Below are 13063 nucleotides of genomic sequence, written 5' to 3' on the forward strand. Positions count from 1 at the left end.
TAATTTAACCAGTAAAACGAACGACGCGAAAAGGATTTCTTCCAAAGGAGCAAGATTTAAGGAATTCCTTTAAAAATGAGGCACACCTCTGGAAGTAAGACAATGAACATGGTAAATCAAATCTCAAGTATTTTAACATCAACAAGTATGTGGAAGTCCAAAGATTTTTTAATCTATAACTTACCACGAGTGCCATTCTTGAAATGCTTTCAGGTAAGTGACGACCCATGGAACCACTTTTTGAGTTCTAAATTAACCTAAGATTAAGCTTGTTAAAACAAAACACTGTTATACAGTGTGCACGTAAGATTTGGAGAAATTTGATGGAAATCCTAAATTTTTCACTTACATTAATTCAAACGTTTATTACCTGCTCATTAATAAAAAATAATAATGCACAATTGATTATTTTATTTTGATATACATACCAATATAAGGATTTATATTAAAATTAAAATTGCCGCGCAACATAACCCTAACCAAATAAATAGCGCCAAATCTAATCGACAGAACTATAAATCCGATCAACAAAGGTAAAAAAACGTTAAAAGCAGTCGACATGTCCGGTGACCATATTAAGTCTCTTTCGCCAGAAGAATTCAAAAAATTAACCGATTTTAAAATCGTGTATGGCACTGTCGATACTCCTTTTGGTAAATGTTTGATTGGTCTTAACCAAAATCGTGTTTGTTTCTCTGCATTCTATGATGGAAAGGCTCCTGTGGCGGACATATCCAAACTGTTCCCAAATGCAGAACTGGAAGAAAACAATGAAGAAGTGACTAAAGTTGCTGGTAAATCATTTGATCCTGAGAATAAGGTTGATGTGTTGCTGAAGGGAACTGATTTTGAAGTAAATGTCTGGAAACAGCTTACTAATTTGAAGAAAGGCTCTACATACAGCTATGAGCATGTTGCGAAGGCTCTAAATAACCCAAAAGCTATCAGGGCAGTTGCTCGAGCAGTTGCTAAAAATAATGTGTCCTATCTAATACCATGTCACAGAGTAATCAGTAAGTCTGGTGGACTTAGCAAGTATAAATGGGGAGCTGAAAGGAAATTAAAAATTCTAAAACATGAAAATGCTATATAAAGTTTATTAAAAATTCATCCACTTTTATTTATTATATTGTTATGTAAAATGTTTAAAATATGTGTGTAAATGAAATATAATAAAAAATAAAGTGAATTTGTTTATTAATTTATTTAATTGATGAATTAAACAAATCCATAAAATACAACAATCCAGACAAACACAAATTGTAGCATCAAATCTTCATATACTGTATTTGTTTATCCTAACTCAGTTAATTTCAAAGAAAAAAATCAATATAATTATTATTATTAATATTTGATATTAATTTAGACAATATCATGTTCCAGCTAAAAGTCCTGTAATGTAATAATATATTATTAAAATCATATTTTCAGTCATTAATTGAACCAATTGATTCAATTTAGTGATAAAGGCAGCGACAAAAACAACAAATTTTAAATATGTGGGAAAGCGATATTTGCTTTTTAAATTTTATGTATCTTATTGGGAAATTTTGGGCGGTCACTCCAGTGAATTTGAGTTCACCAATTTTCTGTAAAATTTATACTTTTACGGTTTTAACTCTGCACTTGTGTATTTATATATCAACTTCTGTCTTTATTTTTCTGGACACTTTTTATAATTTTGCCATCTTAAATAATGTTTTGTTTATGTTACACTTTGTTACTCAAACATTTTTTATATTAACCTCCAGTGTTGGCTATTATCATCAGGAAACATGGTGTAAACTTATGAAGTGCTCTGAACAATTAAAGGATCTAAATATTAATACAAAAAATTATACATGGTATATCATAATTACAATTTTTGTCATTTTAATATTTTTTCTCATTGGAAAATCAAATGAAATTAGCTTATTGTCTGTTGTATATCTACGTTATGGGGTAATTGGTAGCATGTTCACAGCATTACTGCATATGTACGAAACAGTTACATTTTCTTATATTTTATTGATACAAAATCGAAGAATTAACCACTTAAATCGGGAGCTGGAGAAACTATCATCCAAAAGGTTTGTAACCTTTGATATAAATAAAGAGATAAAAAACATGACAAATATTTATAAGTTATGTTCAAATGTAAGTGAGTATATTAATATTATTTTTGGTTGGCCCATATTGTTTTTAATTTTAATGACTGTTGTGAACACACTGATAATATTTCAAAGGGTTTTGGAAGCAGGTTTCGATTGGGAAGATATCCACTGTTCACATTTAATTAAATTACTATTTTTTATAGTATGTATATTTAAGTTTAAATAGATTTTATTAAATTTTTAATTTTTTAATTTTTAGGCTTTTTTATTGATGATAATTATATCATCAGATGCACTGGAGAAATCGGCAAATGCAACTATAAAAATTTGCCTAAATTATCATGACATGTACTCAACAAATAACGTCATTCGTCATGATTTACTCATAATGGCGAAATATTTTGAAAAAATAGCACCCACTGTCACAGCTGCTGGGTTCTGTCCACTCAACAGAGCTACTGCAATTAGAATTTTTTATTCTGTTACAACTTATATGATTTTAATATCACAGGTTAATGAGAAAGTATCCCAGAATTACCATTTAAATTAATGATAATACTTGACATTTTCCAAAAATATCAGAGTTATTTTTTTTGTAGACCTTTGATTATCACTTCATGTAAACTCTTGCAGAAAGAGTATTCTCTTACCTAACCCAATAAATATATTTAATAGCATCAAAACCTTAACTAATGTATGATCTTCGATGAAGTTTCAAAATTTTCTACTGAAAATATCTCTTAATAATATTAATCTGACTATTATTATTATTATTATTATACTCCTTTCAATAAAATAGATGAAAATTTGTATTAGCTTTTAATATTTTTTTTATTAACAGATAACCATTTTTAATAAATTAATTTTAAAATTTACATTTTTAATAAATAAAAAACATAATACAATATTAACACTGAAAAGGTCTGTCTACTTGGACCTATATTGATTTCGTAATCTGGGAATCATCAGTAGTTTTCCACTTTTCAAAATCTTAGTTATTTCTGTTTTGTCTATATTCTCCGCCGTATAATTTTTCCAAATAGAGCTAAATTTTTGGTTAGATTCCTGGTAAAATGTGTACAGCGCGGGATACTTTCGAAACACCTCCATCATTAATTCTGTTTCAAGTTTGTACGTCTCCATAATTTCAATAACGACTATACTAAAAATGCTGATTTGTTTCGGGCTCCAGAGGAAACTAATCATACCGATTGGATGGCCATCTACGTAGTGCATTAGTTCGTTACCTCTCCTGTCTCTAAGCACAGCCGTTCCAGACTTGATGAAATAAATGAACTTGATTTTTTCCCCAGGATATAAAACCACATCGTTGGGTAGGAAAATCTCTTGTTCCATTTGAGACAAAATTTCTTCTGCTGCGTAGTATGACAAAACTGTAAGCCAATTCAAGGAGTTTATCATGTGGCGAAAATTGTGAATCTTGAGCTCGTTCTGCAGATGATCTGACATTACTGCCTTGATTTTACACTCATCAAAGTAATTTTTCTGGAACTTGTATTGAAAAAAATGCAGGATACTGTTCTTGATGTTTTGGGGTAGTTTGTTGGAAATAGAGAAATCCACAATTTGTTTTTTAAATTCTTCGTACTGAGTTCCAGATTTGCTAACAGTACCAAAAAACACTAACATCATAGCAAATATGTATAAGGTATACATTCTGCCAGACAGAAGGATAATTGTATACATTATTTGGGAAAAAACTGAATCATTGAAATGGCGATCATCTATGCTAACACCAAAAAAGTGACTGGTAGTGCAATACAAAAAACTCACGTAAGTGTTAAATCCTGTGGAATTCTTTCCGTGAAGAATTAAGTGAATATTATCTTTGTTTTCTTGTGCCAGGCATTGGGGCACAAAATAAAGACTACAAGTGAAAAAGTGAATTATATAGAATATTTTGAATAGATATGTAATGGTGCCGGAAGCAACCTCGGATAAATGCCACAACAACAAGAGGTTCTTTTTTAATAATGCCTGACAAGTATTTATACGAAAAAAGATAATAGACTTGACTGCGGCAAGCATGCAAATGTATTTAAGTTCTATAAGTTGTAATTGCTTTCTCGGCACCATGAAAAAAATATCTACTATGAAATAAGACAACACGTATCTTTTGGCAATCTTTGAAGGTTCCAACACCACCTTCATGTTCTGTTCATCGCAATATCCAGTTAAAAAATTGAACAAGATGTTAATTAACATAAACAATCTCAGTATCTCTAACCAATACAAATAAGGCTCGACGAAAATTGAAAATGGCATCTGGAAGATGCTCACCGTCATTACTATGAAAGCATATATTTCCCTCATGGTATTGGTCGAACTAAATGGATGGATGATGAAGCTATTGCTATTCATATGCAGTGCCTGTTCGTTATACATCTCGTATCGGTTACGGTAGAACTCCCTGCAACGTGGATGAGACATGTTCAAAGTATTCCAGCGTTTCATTCGCACTACAAGGCGGCGCCAGCTGTTTGTGTTGGGCGGCAGATCTGGCTCGTAGTTGACGCCCTTTAAGGACTCCATCTGGCATTGGTGATGGATTCTTGTGCCTTTTTTTGTCATGTCTTTATATAAAAAGTTACAGCAATTTATATACTGATTATTTGTATTGTTCGTATCCAGAGAAACCAAGACAATCTAGCAACCAAATTATTAGTGTTTATAACAGTAAATCTGTTATACTTGGAAACTATATTACTACTACTAATTTAAATTTTAAAATAAGTTAATAGTTTTTGTGGTTATTTTACATGTTTAATCTCCATGAGCTTATTCTATATGAAACATTTCAGTTAGTTTGTAGTTAATCCTTAATGTTATTTCTAATAGTACATTAATAGAGGAAGGCTGAACTTGACAGAAGGAATATATTTAGAGAAAAAAATATTTTTTTAATAATACATGAAAAATAATAATTTGAAACGATTTGGTCGAAAATTTGAGGAAAGAGAAAGACAAAATTCTTAACTTAATCGCCTCACTAAAAATATTTATTTTGTATTTTGTATTTGAAATACAGAAAAAAATATTTAGGTCTTATGTTAATTTCAAATCCATCAAAGATGAAAGAGAAATGTGTAAAAGTTTTTTTTTTTAAACTGCATATTAATAATTATTACTAAATGGCCACTATATGTAAATATGTATATCAATTTTTAAACTATGAGATTGTTGTTTATATTTTCTTTTTTATATGATATGATAATTTATTAATTTTTATATACGTGTAAGATGGTAGAAATCGTAAAATAACCCTACACCAAAGAATAAATATATATTTTTTAACGTAAATGTATATATTTAATCTTTGACTATACGTTAGTTCAGTAGCAGAAATTCTACAATAAGATTTTAGCAACATCAATGGTTTGTAATTGACAACGTCGCATTATTTAAATCTCAACAAATTGTAGGTTAGGATACACAATTACAAATAAAAAAAGTCAAGATCATAAATTATTAATAACAATGGCATCAAATATTGAAGTATTCTTGAAAATAAACGAAAAACAATACGTCTGTAATAAAGAAGATTTAATAAATAACAGTGATTATTTTAATGCCATGTTTAAAGGAAATTTTGAAGAAAGTTACAGCAATATTGTCACTTTAAAAGTAGGCAAATTTTATTTCTAATTGTGAATATTCACTATGATTCGTTATTTTAGGATGTCGATCCACTCGGATTGGAATTACTGTTGGAAATGTTGAAAAATAAAAACTTTGAATTGGAAATGGAACATGTATTATTAATATTGGACACAGCATGTATATTACAGTTTCTTGATATAAGAAACAAATGCGTTGATTTTTTAACAACGAATTTATCTCCTTCAAATTGCTTAAAAACATGGATTGCCACAGAATGTCATGGAATAGTTCCCCTCTCCTTAAAAGCAAAATGCATGGCACTTAATGATTTTCAAGACATAAGGTACTCAGAAGATGTTGTTGAATTAAATTTAAATGATTTAATAAGGTACCTGGGGCATAAACATTTAGAAACAACAAATGAGGGTACAGTATTTGAAGTTAGCATGAATTGGTGGTCAGAAAATAATCAAGACTTTGAAAGGGACAGTAGAAATAATTTAATTAAACTATTAAGTACAATTGACTGGAAAGGGGTTTCAGATAAGGAGTTACAAAAAATAATGAGTCACAGTATTTTTCTTGAATATCCTGCTTTAAAAAATGTTCTGGCATGCATGATTTTATTTAAACTGGGTAGAACTGCAGAAGAACTGGTAGTATCAAATGAAGAAAGGGAATTGGCCAAAAAACTATATGACTGCAAGAGAAGGTATTCCTTAAAGTACCCCTGTTTTTTGGCAATAAGGAAATGTCTGGGTGAGAAAAAATCAGAGCCACCCAAAAAAGTTAAATGTGAAGAATACAAGACAGAAGTTATTTATCATGGTATGTTACATTAAGGCTGTGATAATTTTTTATTAAACAAATTGAAAATTTTTTTGTGATTAGATTATAATGAACACATCCTTGAATTGACTAATGTTTTTGCTTAAAGTTGGAACACTGAGTTTATAAATAATTAAGAAAATAAAAGGAACCAGTCACATTTCAAAAATTATAATTTTTTTGTCTGTTAAATGTATAAATTGTATAGAAATTAAAGATGAATTATTTTACCATTTTAAGGATCTACATTGTAATTATAATTGACCGAAATTTTATTCTTCCTTGAATGCTCATTTTATCTAGAAATTCAAATGACGGATAAAAAACTAAGTTTTCTTATACTTTTAATATGAAACTTCCTTTAATTGAAATTATATATTTGATTATATAATCAAATTAAAAAAATTATAATAAGCCTCATCTAAAATAATTTTAGTTAATATTATCCTACTGTTATTATGTTTTTCTTTTAAATTGTTTTAGACATGAATAAAAATAGCTTTAAATATTTCTTTCCTATTGATAAACCAGAGCATATTAATCTGGAAGGCTTTAAATTAATTGGGTATAAACATCAAGTTCTAGTGTTTGGTGGAGAATATATACTGGGAAAAGGAAATTGGAATTATAGTTTTTGGGCGTATGACACCATATCTGAAAGATGGCATCAGAAAACTGTGTATGTAACAATTCAATTAATTTATTATACAGTTATCACTTACATTTTTTAGATTACCTGTTCCAAGAAGGCATTTCGAATCTTGTATGGTGGGAGATTTACTGTTTATAATAGGCGGTACCGCTAACTTTAGAGTTCTCCAAGATAATATGTATTATTTCGATTTTGAAAAAGGTAAGATAATAATAAAGAACGTGAATTTAATTGTTACTACTATTATTTTTCAGAGGTTTGGAGCAAAGCTATTAAACTGCCCATAGCTGATAGTCAGACAAAATGTTGCGACTACTTAGGGAAACTGTTTATTATAAATTTAATCAATAATCCACCTGTGTATGCTTTTAATACAATTACTTCAAATTGGTTTGCAATAGATGTGATAGATAAAGAAAATGTCCTTGGCACCCTGATGAATTATAACGTGTTTTCAAATTGTAACTCGTTGTTCATTAGAGGTAATATTTCTCAATTTATATATATATATTATTACTTTTTACTTTTGCTTTGATCCTGGTCAATATAAAAAACATTTCCAAAGTTAACAGATGGTCTTATAAATAAAAATAAATCCAGTTTGCTATTTTGTTTGCATCAAATATTACTAATAATTGTTTCCTTTTAGGATACTATGTGATAGTAGAATTAATATCTGTAAATTATAAAACATTAAAAGTAGGAAAAGTAATAAATTTAAGCAAAGAATTTTCATGCGACGTAATGGAGTCTATGTTGTGTGGGAATTTAATATACACAATGTCCAAAGATATAGCTGCTGAATGTGATACATATTCATTGCAACAATACAATCTTGAAACACAAGAAGCAAAATATGTGTTTCATAATGTGCCAGATAGTACCGAACTGGATGTAGACGATCGGGACTTTAAAATAAAACCGTATTTAAAAGTGTTTCCTTTTAGACACTATAAATTGGCTGAAGATGATTTAATAAATGATAAATTTTTGTGATTTTTTATACAGGAAATAAATTTATTTTAGTTAATATTGTTGTCGTCTATCGATTTTATTTTTAAAGTAAATTGATACACTTTCCTGACCTCTCCTGAGACGATATCCCAATCCGGATTTACATTTTTGTGTCTAGTTTGAAATCATTATAATGATTTTTTTGGTAAGCTTACATACATATTGACAGGGAGTAAATTGGTATGAAATATAATAATTATTGAATATAGTAAATTGTACACATTAAAAACGGTGCCATTATATGCTTAGGCATTAACAGATGAGAACAGTTATTAATTAATCGTCTTTTCTTAAATTATTATATATCCCCACTTAAGCAGAAGTTTCTCCATGATTTTCTATGATATAATTCCCTGGAATACAATTAGCAAAATAAATAATGCAAGTCAGGGTGTTTGTTGCACGATGCAGTGTTGCCACTTTAAAAAAATATTGCCTGGTTATAAAGTAAAAAATCGATAAATGAAGGATGAAATGTATTCAATATAGATATTAGTGATATCTGTAATTTATACATATAAACAAAATAAAGTACCAGCAACATAGATATCTGAAAATGTTGTAGTCAAGTATTTAAAAAGTTTGGCAACGTGTAACACTTAACTGACAGAACATAGATAGCATTTTCGATCAGTTTTACCAAAACACGATTATCGTATTTGTGAAACAGAAGCTCACGAAAATGGCAGAGAAGCCAGAAATTTCAACAGGAATTCTGACGAATTTGGTATTAGAAATAATTCAAAGTCCAATAAACATCATCCTCGTGATCTTAATAGTTGTGTTAGTGTATAAAATAGTGAAAAGCCGACAACCGTCTCATGCCGCCTCCGCTCCTCAAGAGCCCCAATTACCGAAATTGAAGAAGCGGGACTTTACAATCGAAGAATTGAAGAAGTACGACGGTAAACAAGATGACGGCCGGGTCTTGGTCGCCGTCAACGGCAATGTTTACGATGTTACCAAAGCCAAGCGGTTCTACGGTCCAGGTACGTATTAGTCCGTTCAAATATCATATTTATTTACGTATTTACTTGCATCACTTGACATCCGTCACCGAAATATCAGTTGCAAATTACGAATGCGAATTTAATCGTATTAAATGTTATATAGAAAACGTAATACTCGTCAGGTCATTTGCTATTTATAGAGTTATTTTTTTATTGCATTTTACATAAACCATGATGGTCAGTTAGGTTACTCACTTAAATTTAATTAGTGTTCTAGACAGGATTATACGGTATAAACTAATTTAACTAAATGGTTGATATATTAATTATATTTTGTTTAAATAAACGAAAATTATTATTTAAACCTATACAATCTAAGTACAGTTATAATGTTAGTCTGTCACTTGTTAATTACGTTGCATTCAATGTAAATGTGGGAAAAATGTAAATAAAGATCCTAAGTATAAATTAACGCATTAAAATGGAATGTTATAAATATTTTTAATCATTATTAAAACATAATTAAATTAAATAATATCAGATCAAAAGTTCAATCTTCTAGATAAAAATATCTCATGCTAGTGTCAGATATTTTTTTTACAAAATTTCCTTACGCCAACAGAAACAATCCCCTAGTTTTTAGTTGAATTGGTCAAAGTACTAAAAATTAATGGTTTGTACAAAATGCGACTACCTTGAAAATTGTGTAATAAATTGTAAAAATAAACATATGTATCATTGGACATTTTACTGACCTTACTCAAGAATAAGTATATAACATAATGTTAGCCTTCATGTAATATGATTTGCTAAATAAGTTATTACACAAACATCTAATCATTCAAAGATTATAAGCAAAAAAATTGTTCATATTTTAAGTCTGATTTATAAATTCACGATTACCTTCATGTACAAAAATGTCTTATCATTGTTGATGTCGAAAATCATTCAGTGCCTTATCATGGTTTTAAACATATTTGATTTTAAAATTAAAGAGTATTATTAATTTAAACTAAAATTTTGTTATCAGTTGAATCATGATGAATTAAATTTTTCTTCAGAGACAAAATATTCCAGATAAACGCGTTTAAATTTTAAATGAAACTTTGGTTATATGCATGAACTTTTGGAGGGCATATGACTGAATGCTATTAAAATCACTGTATCTTATGTATGTATTAAAATCTTATTAAAAATTAAAAATCATAAACCGTCCAATAATGATACTATGTTAGTCTAACAGTGGTTGATTGTATTATGTACATAACATATAATTAGTTAATTATATGCACCTACTTCAATTTAAATATTTACGTATTAGTGTTTGTATGATTCAAGTCCGTTTACTACAGTGTGCTGTAAATTTCAAAACATTATAAACTTGCGTCAAATTATAAGTTGTTTGTGTAAATATGCTCTTATCTGTTTAAAAAAATGTATATTGACTAAAGTGATTATTTCAGAGGGGCCATATGCTGCATTTGGCGGTAGAGACGCTTCGCGAGGCCTTGCCACTTTCCAGGTCTCTGCCAAAGGTGACGAATATGATGATCTCAGTGACTTAAACAGTTTCGAAATGGAATCTGTCAAGGAGTGGGAGATGCAGTTTAAAGGTAACAATTTAATTTTGCCTAACTAACTAATATTTGTTTTATAATTGATTAACAACGATGTCCTAAATGTAATTTCAGAAAAATATGACTTGGTTGGTAGATTGTTGAAACCAGGTGAAGCTCCTACTAATTATTCAGATGAAGAAGAAGAACCTTCTAATGACAAGGCGAAAGAAGATTAAATAACCATATTTGCACTTCATTTATTCACAAAAAGTCTGAACTTCTAGAAATATATATGTATATTATATAAAAATTTAATTTTATATGGTATCGTTGGCTTTTATAGTTTAATTTTACAGATTGTCTTTACTCACTTCTCATTCTAAAAATTATCAGTGGAAATTTTATTTTTAATTTAGTTGCATTAAATACAAATAAATTTATTGTTAATTCATTATTGTAACAAGGTTGTTAGTTAAGACAATGCTGTAAATACATTAATTTTTTTATATACTATATGTAATTGATAAGCTATGTGTCGGTGCATTCTAAATGATTATATATTTTATGAATTTTTTACTGAATACACTATACCACAACACTTTTGTCATGTATTATTAAGGGTAATTAGAAATGGGTGAAAAGTTAATTGTAATTCCAATTGTCTTCTGCATTTGTTACTATAGTGTTTTAAAACTGTATATCACTATTATTATTATTATTGAGTTATAAAAGTCACCAGATAACATTACTTTTATGCAAATTTTTTACATTTGTTGTTATAATCGACGACGCACATGTTGAGTGTATTAATTGTTCTATTGTCTGCATAGAATTAATTCAGCTTTGAACGTTAAATGTTTGAAATTTATGCGAAAATATTCAAATATTGGTGTTCTCATGCGAACGCATAATTTCAATAAAATAAAACGATGAATGTAAAGATTATTTTTAGAATCTACTTACCTTAATTTTATTGGTAAGGAGTCAATAAACGAAGGCCTCATATGTTAACAATATCGAACTGGTAAAATTTGCTTATGTGTAGCAGCAGAGAGTGACTTAAAAATATTTAAATTATCATTTTTATTAGTTCTGGTGTCACACTTATTTTAAAAATTTAATTAAACTGTACTTAAAATTCTAGTTATTAATCAAAGTTTCAAATAACTAAATGTTGACTTTTTGAATTAAATCTTTAAAATAAGTTATTTTGTTAATTTTTTAATATTATACATTTTTATTGAAATGTAAATAATTTGTATATGTTGCATATATGCTTACATTTAAATAAAATTTCTTTTTATTTTTAATGAGGTTTATTATTATAGATTCAAAATCTTTCCTTTCAAACTACACTGCAGACTTTACTTAGATAGTAACTAGGATGTGTAGTAAAATAAGTCGTTTAAATACAATAGCTGAATCGACTACCAAACACACATTTGTTATACTTGTTAAGATATATGACTTGAATAGATCTAACTGTTAATTCATTGTTAAATAAATTTTATTGATTGTCCGACAGGCGAACCCAAATTGGACAATTGGACATCGAAAAACACTACTTAGTATAAAAATAAGGAATCTTAGACCTATTTCATAGATTTATGTTTACTTTTTTCATTGCTGGTTTGTGACAGATGCGCATTTTTTTCGTTCATGGTATGAGTAATTTCAGAATTCATCAAAAATTATTGTGAGGTTTAATACTTCTGCTTGCTAGAGATACAATTCTACAGTGTATTTTTTGTTAAAACTTGAGTAATCTTTCGTCAATAACCTAAACTTTTTATTTTTGAATTTTGGCGGATGCGTTTTTATCTGAATGCTTACTAAAGTCTAAATCTATATTTTTTGCAAATAAGCTATTAAAAAGATAGTATATTATCTAAATTCCTGAAAATAAGAAATTAACTAATTAATTGTTTTTGTGAATGCGAACTAATAGAAATGCGTCTTTTACAATGTCCAGACGACAATGTTTAAAATTTTTTAGATAAGTATTCCGTTACAATAGATGAGAGTGCACTGTCATTGTTAGAATTTTTTTCTGATGAAAATTAAAAAAAAACTCGCATTTCAAAATAAAGCATATTTTAACATTGGCACCTGGACAAAAACAAATTCCTTCAACAGTCTCTAAATATTGTGGAATTGCTAATTATTTATATTCTTACCTTTGTTTAAATTAATTAAGTATTAAAATTAAAACAAAAGAATTGTAATAAAAACTTACCTTGAAAATAAGTAATAAATAGGGCACTAATCACAACAGTAATTAACAATTCCGATCAATACATGGGTCGATATTACACTGACTGGGTTTATAACGTGACTCAGCGACGA

At 28.6% G+C, this 13063-nt stretch overlaps 3 protein-coding genes across 3 annotated transcripts; all 3 read left to right on the forward strand.

Moving 5' to 3' along the window:
- Nucleotides 1–516: 516 nt before the first annotated feature.
- On the forward strand, nucleotides 517–1182 carry LOC109596463 (regulatory protein ada). Its single transcript, XM_020012013.2, has one exon. The coding sequence runs from the start codon at nucleotides 560–562 to the stop codon at nucleotides 1091–1093; it is 534 nt and encodes a 177-aa protein (XP_019867572.1). The 5' UTR covers nucleotides 517–559; the 3' UTR covers nucleotides 1094–1182.
- Nucleotides 1183–5543: 4361 nt separating this feature from the next.
- LOC109596459 (kelch-like protein 30) lies at nucleotides 5544–8226 on the forward strand. Its single transcript, XM_020012010.2, has 6 exons — nucleotides 5544–5738; nucleotides 5792–6542; nucleotides 7026–7221; nucleotides 7274–7395; nucleotides 7449–7676; nucleotides 7844–8226. The coding sequence occupies exons 1-6, from the start codon at nucleotides 5592–5594 to the stop codon at nucleotides 8188–8190; spliced, it is 1791 nt and encodes a 596-aa protein (XP_019867569.2). The 5' UTR covers nucleotides 5544–5591; the 3' UTR covers nucleotides 8191–8226.
- A 597-nt stretch (nucleotides 8227–8823) lies between these two features.
- Nucleotides 8824–12027, forward strand: LOC109596456 (membrane-associated progesterone receptor component 1). Its single transcript, XM_020012007.2, has 3 exons — nucleotides 8824–9197; nucleotides 10622–10771; nucleotides 10850–12027. Exons 1-3 carry the CDS (start codon nucleotides 8891–8893, stop codon nucleotides 10951–10953), a joined length of 561 nt encoding a protein of 186 aa, XP_019867566.1. The 5' UTR covers nucleotides 8824–8890; the 3' UTR covers nucleotides 10954–12027.
- Nucleotides 12028–13063: the final 1036 nt, after the last annotated feature.

Source organism: Aethina tumida, chromosome 7 (assembly GCF_024364675.1).
Source record: "Aethina tumida isolate Nest 87 chromosome 7, icAetTumi1.1, whole genome shotgun sequence".
Classification (NCBI taxonomy): Eukaryota; Metazoa; Arthropoda; class Insecta; order Coleoptera; family Nitidulidae; genus Aethina; species Aethina tumida.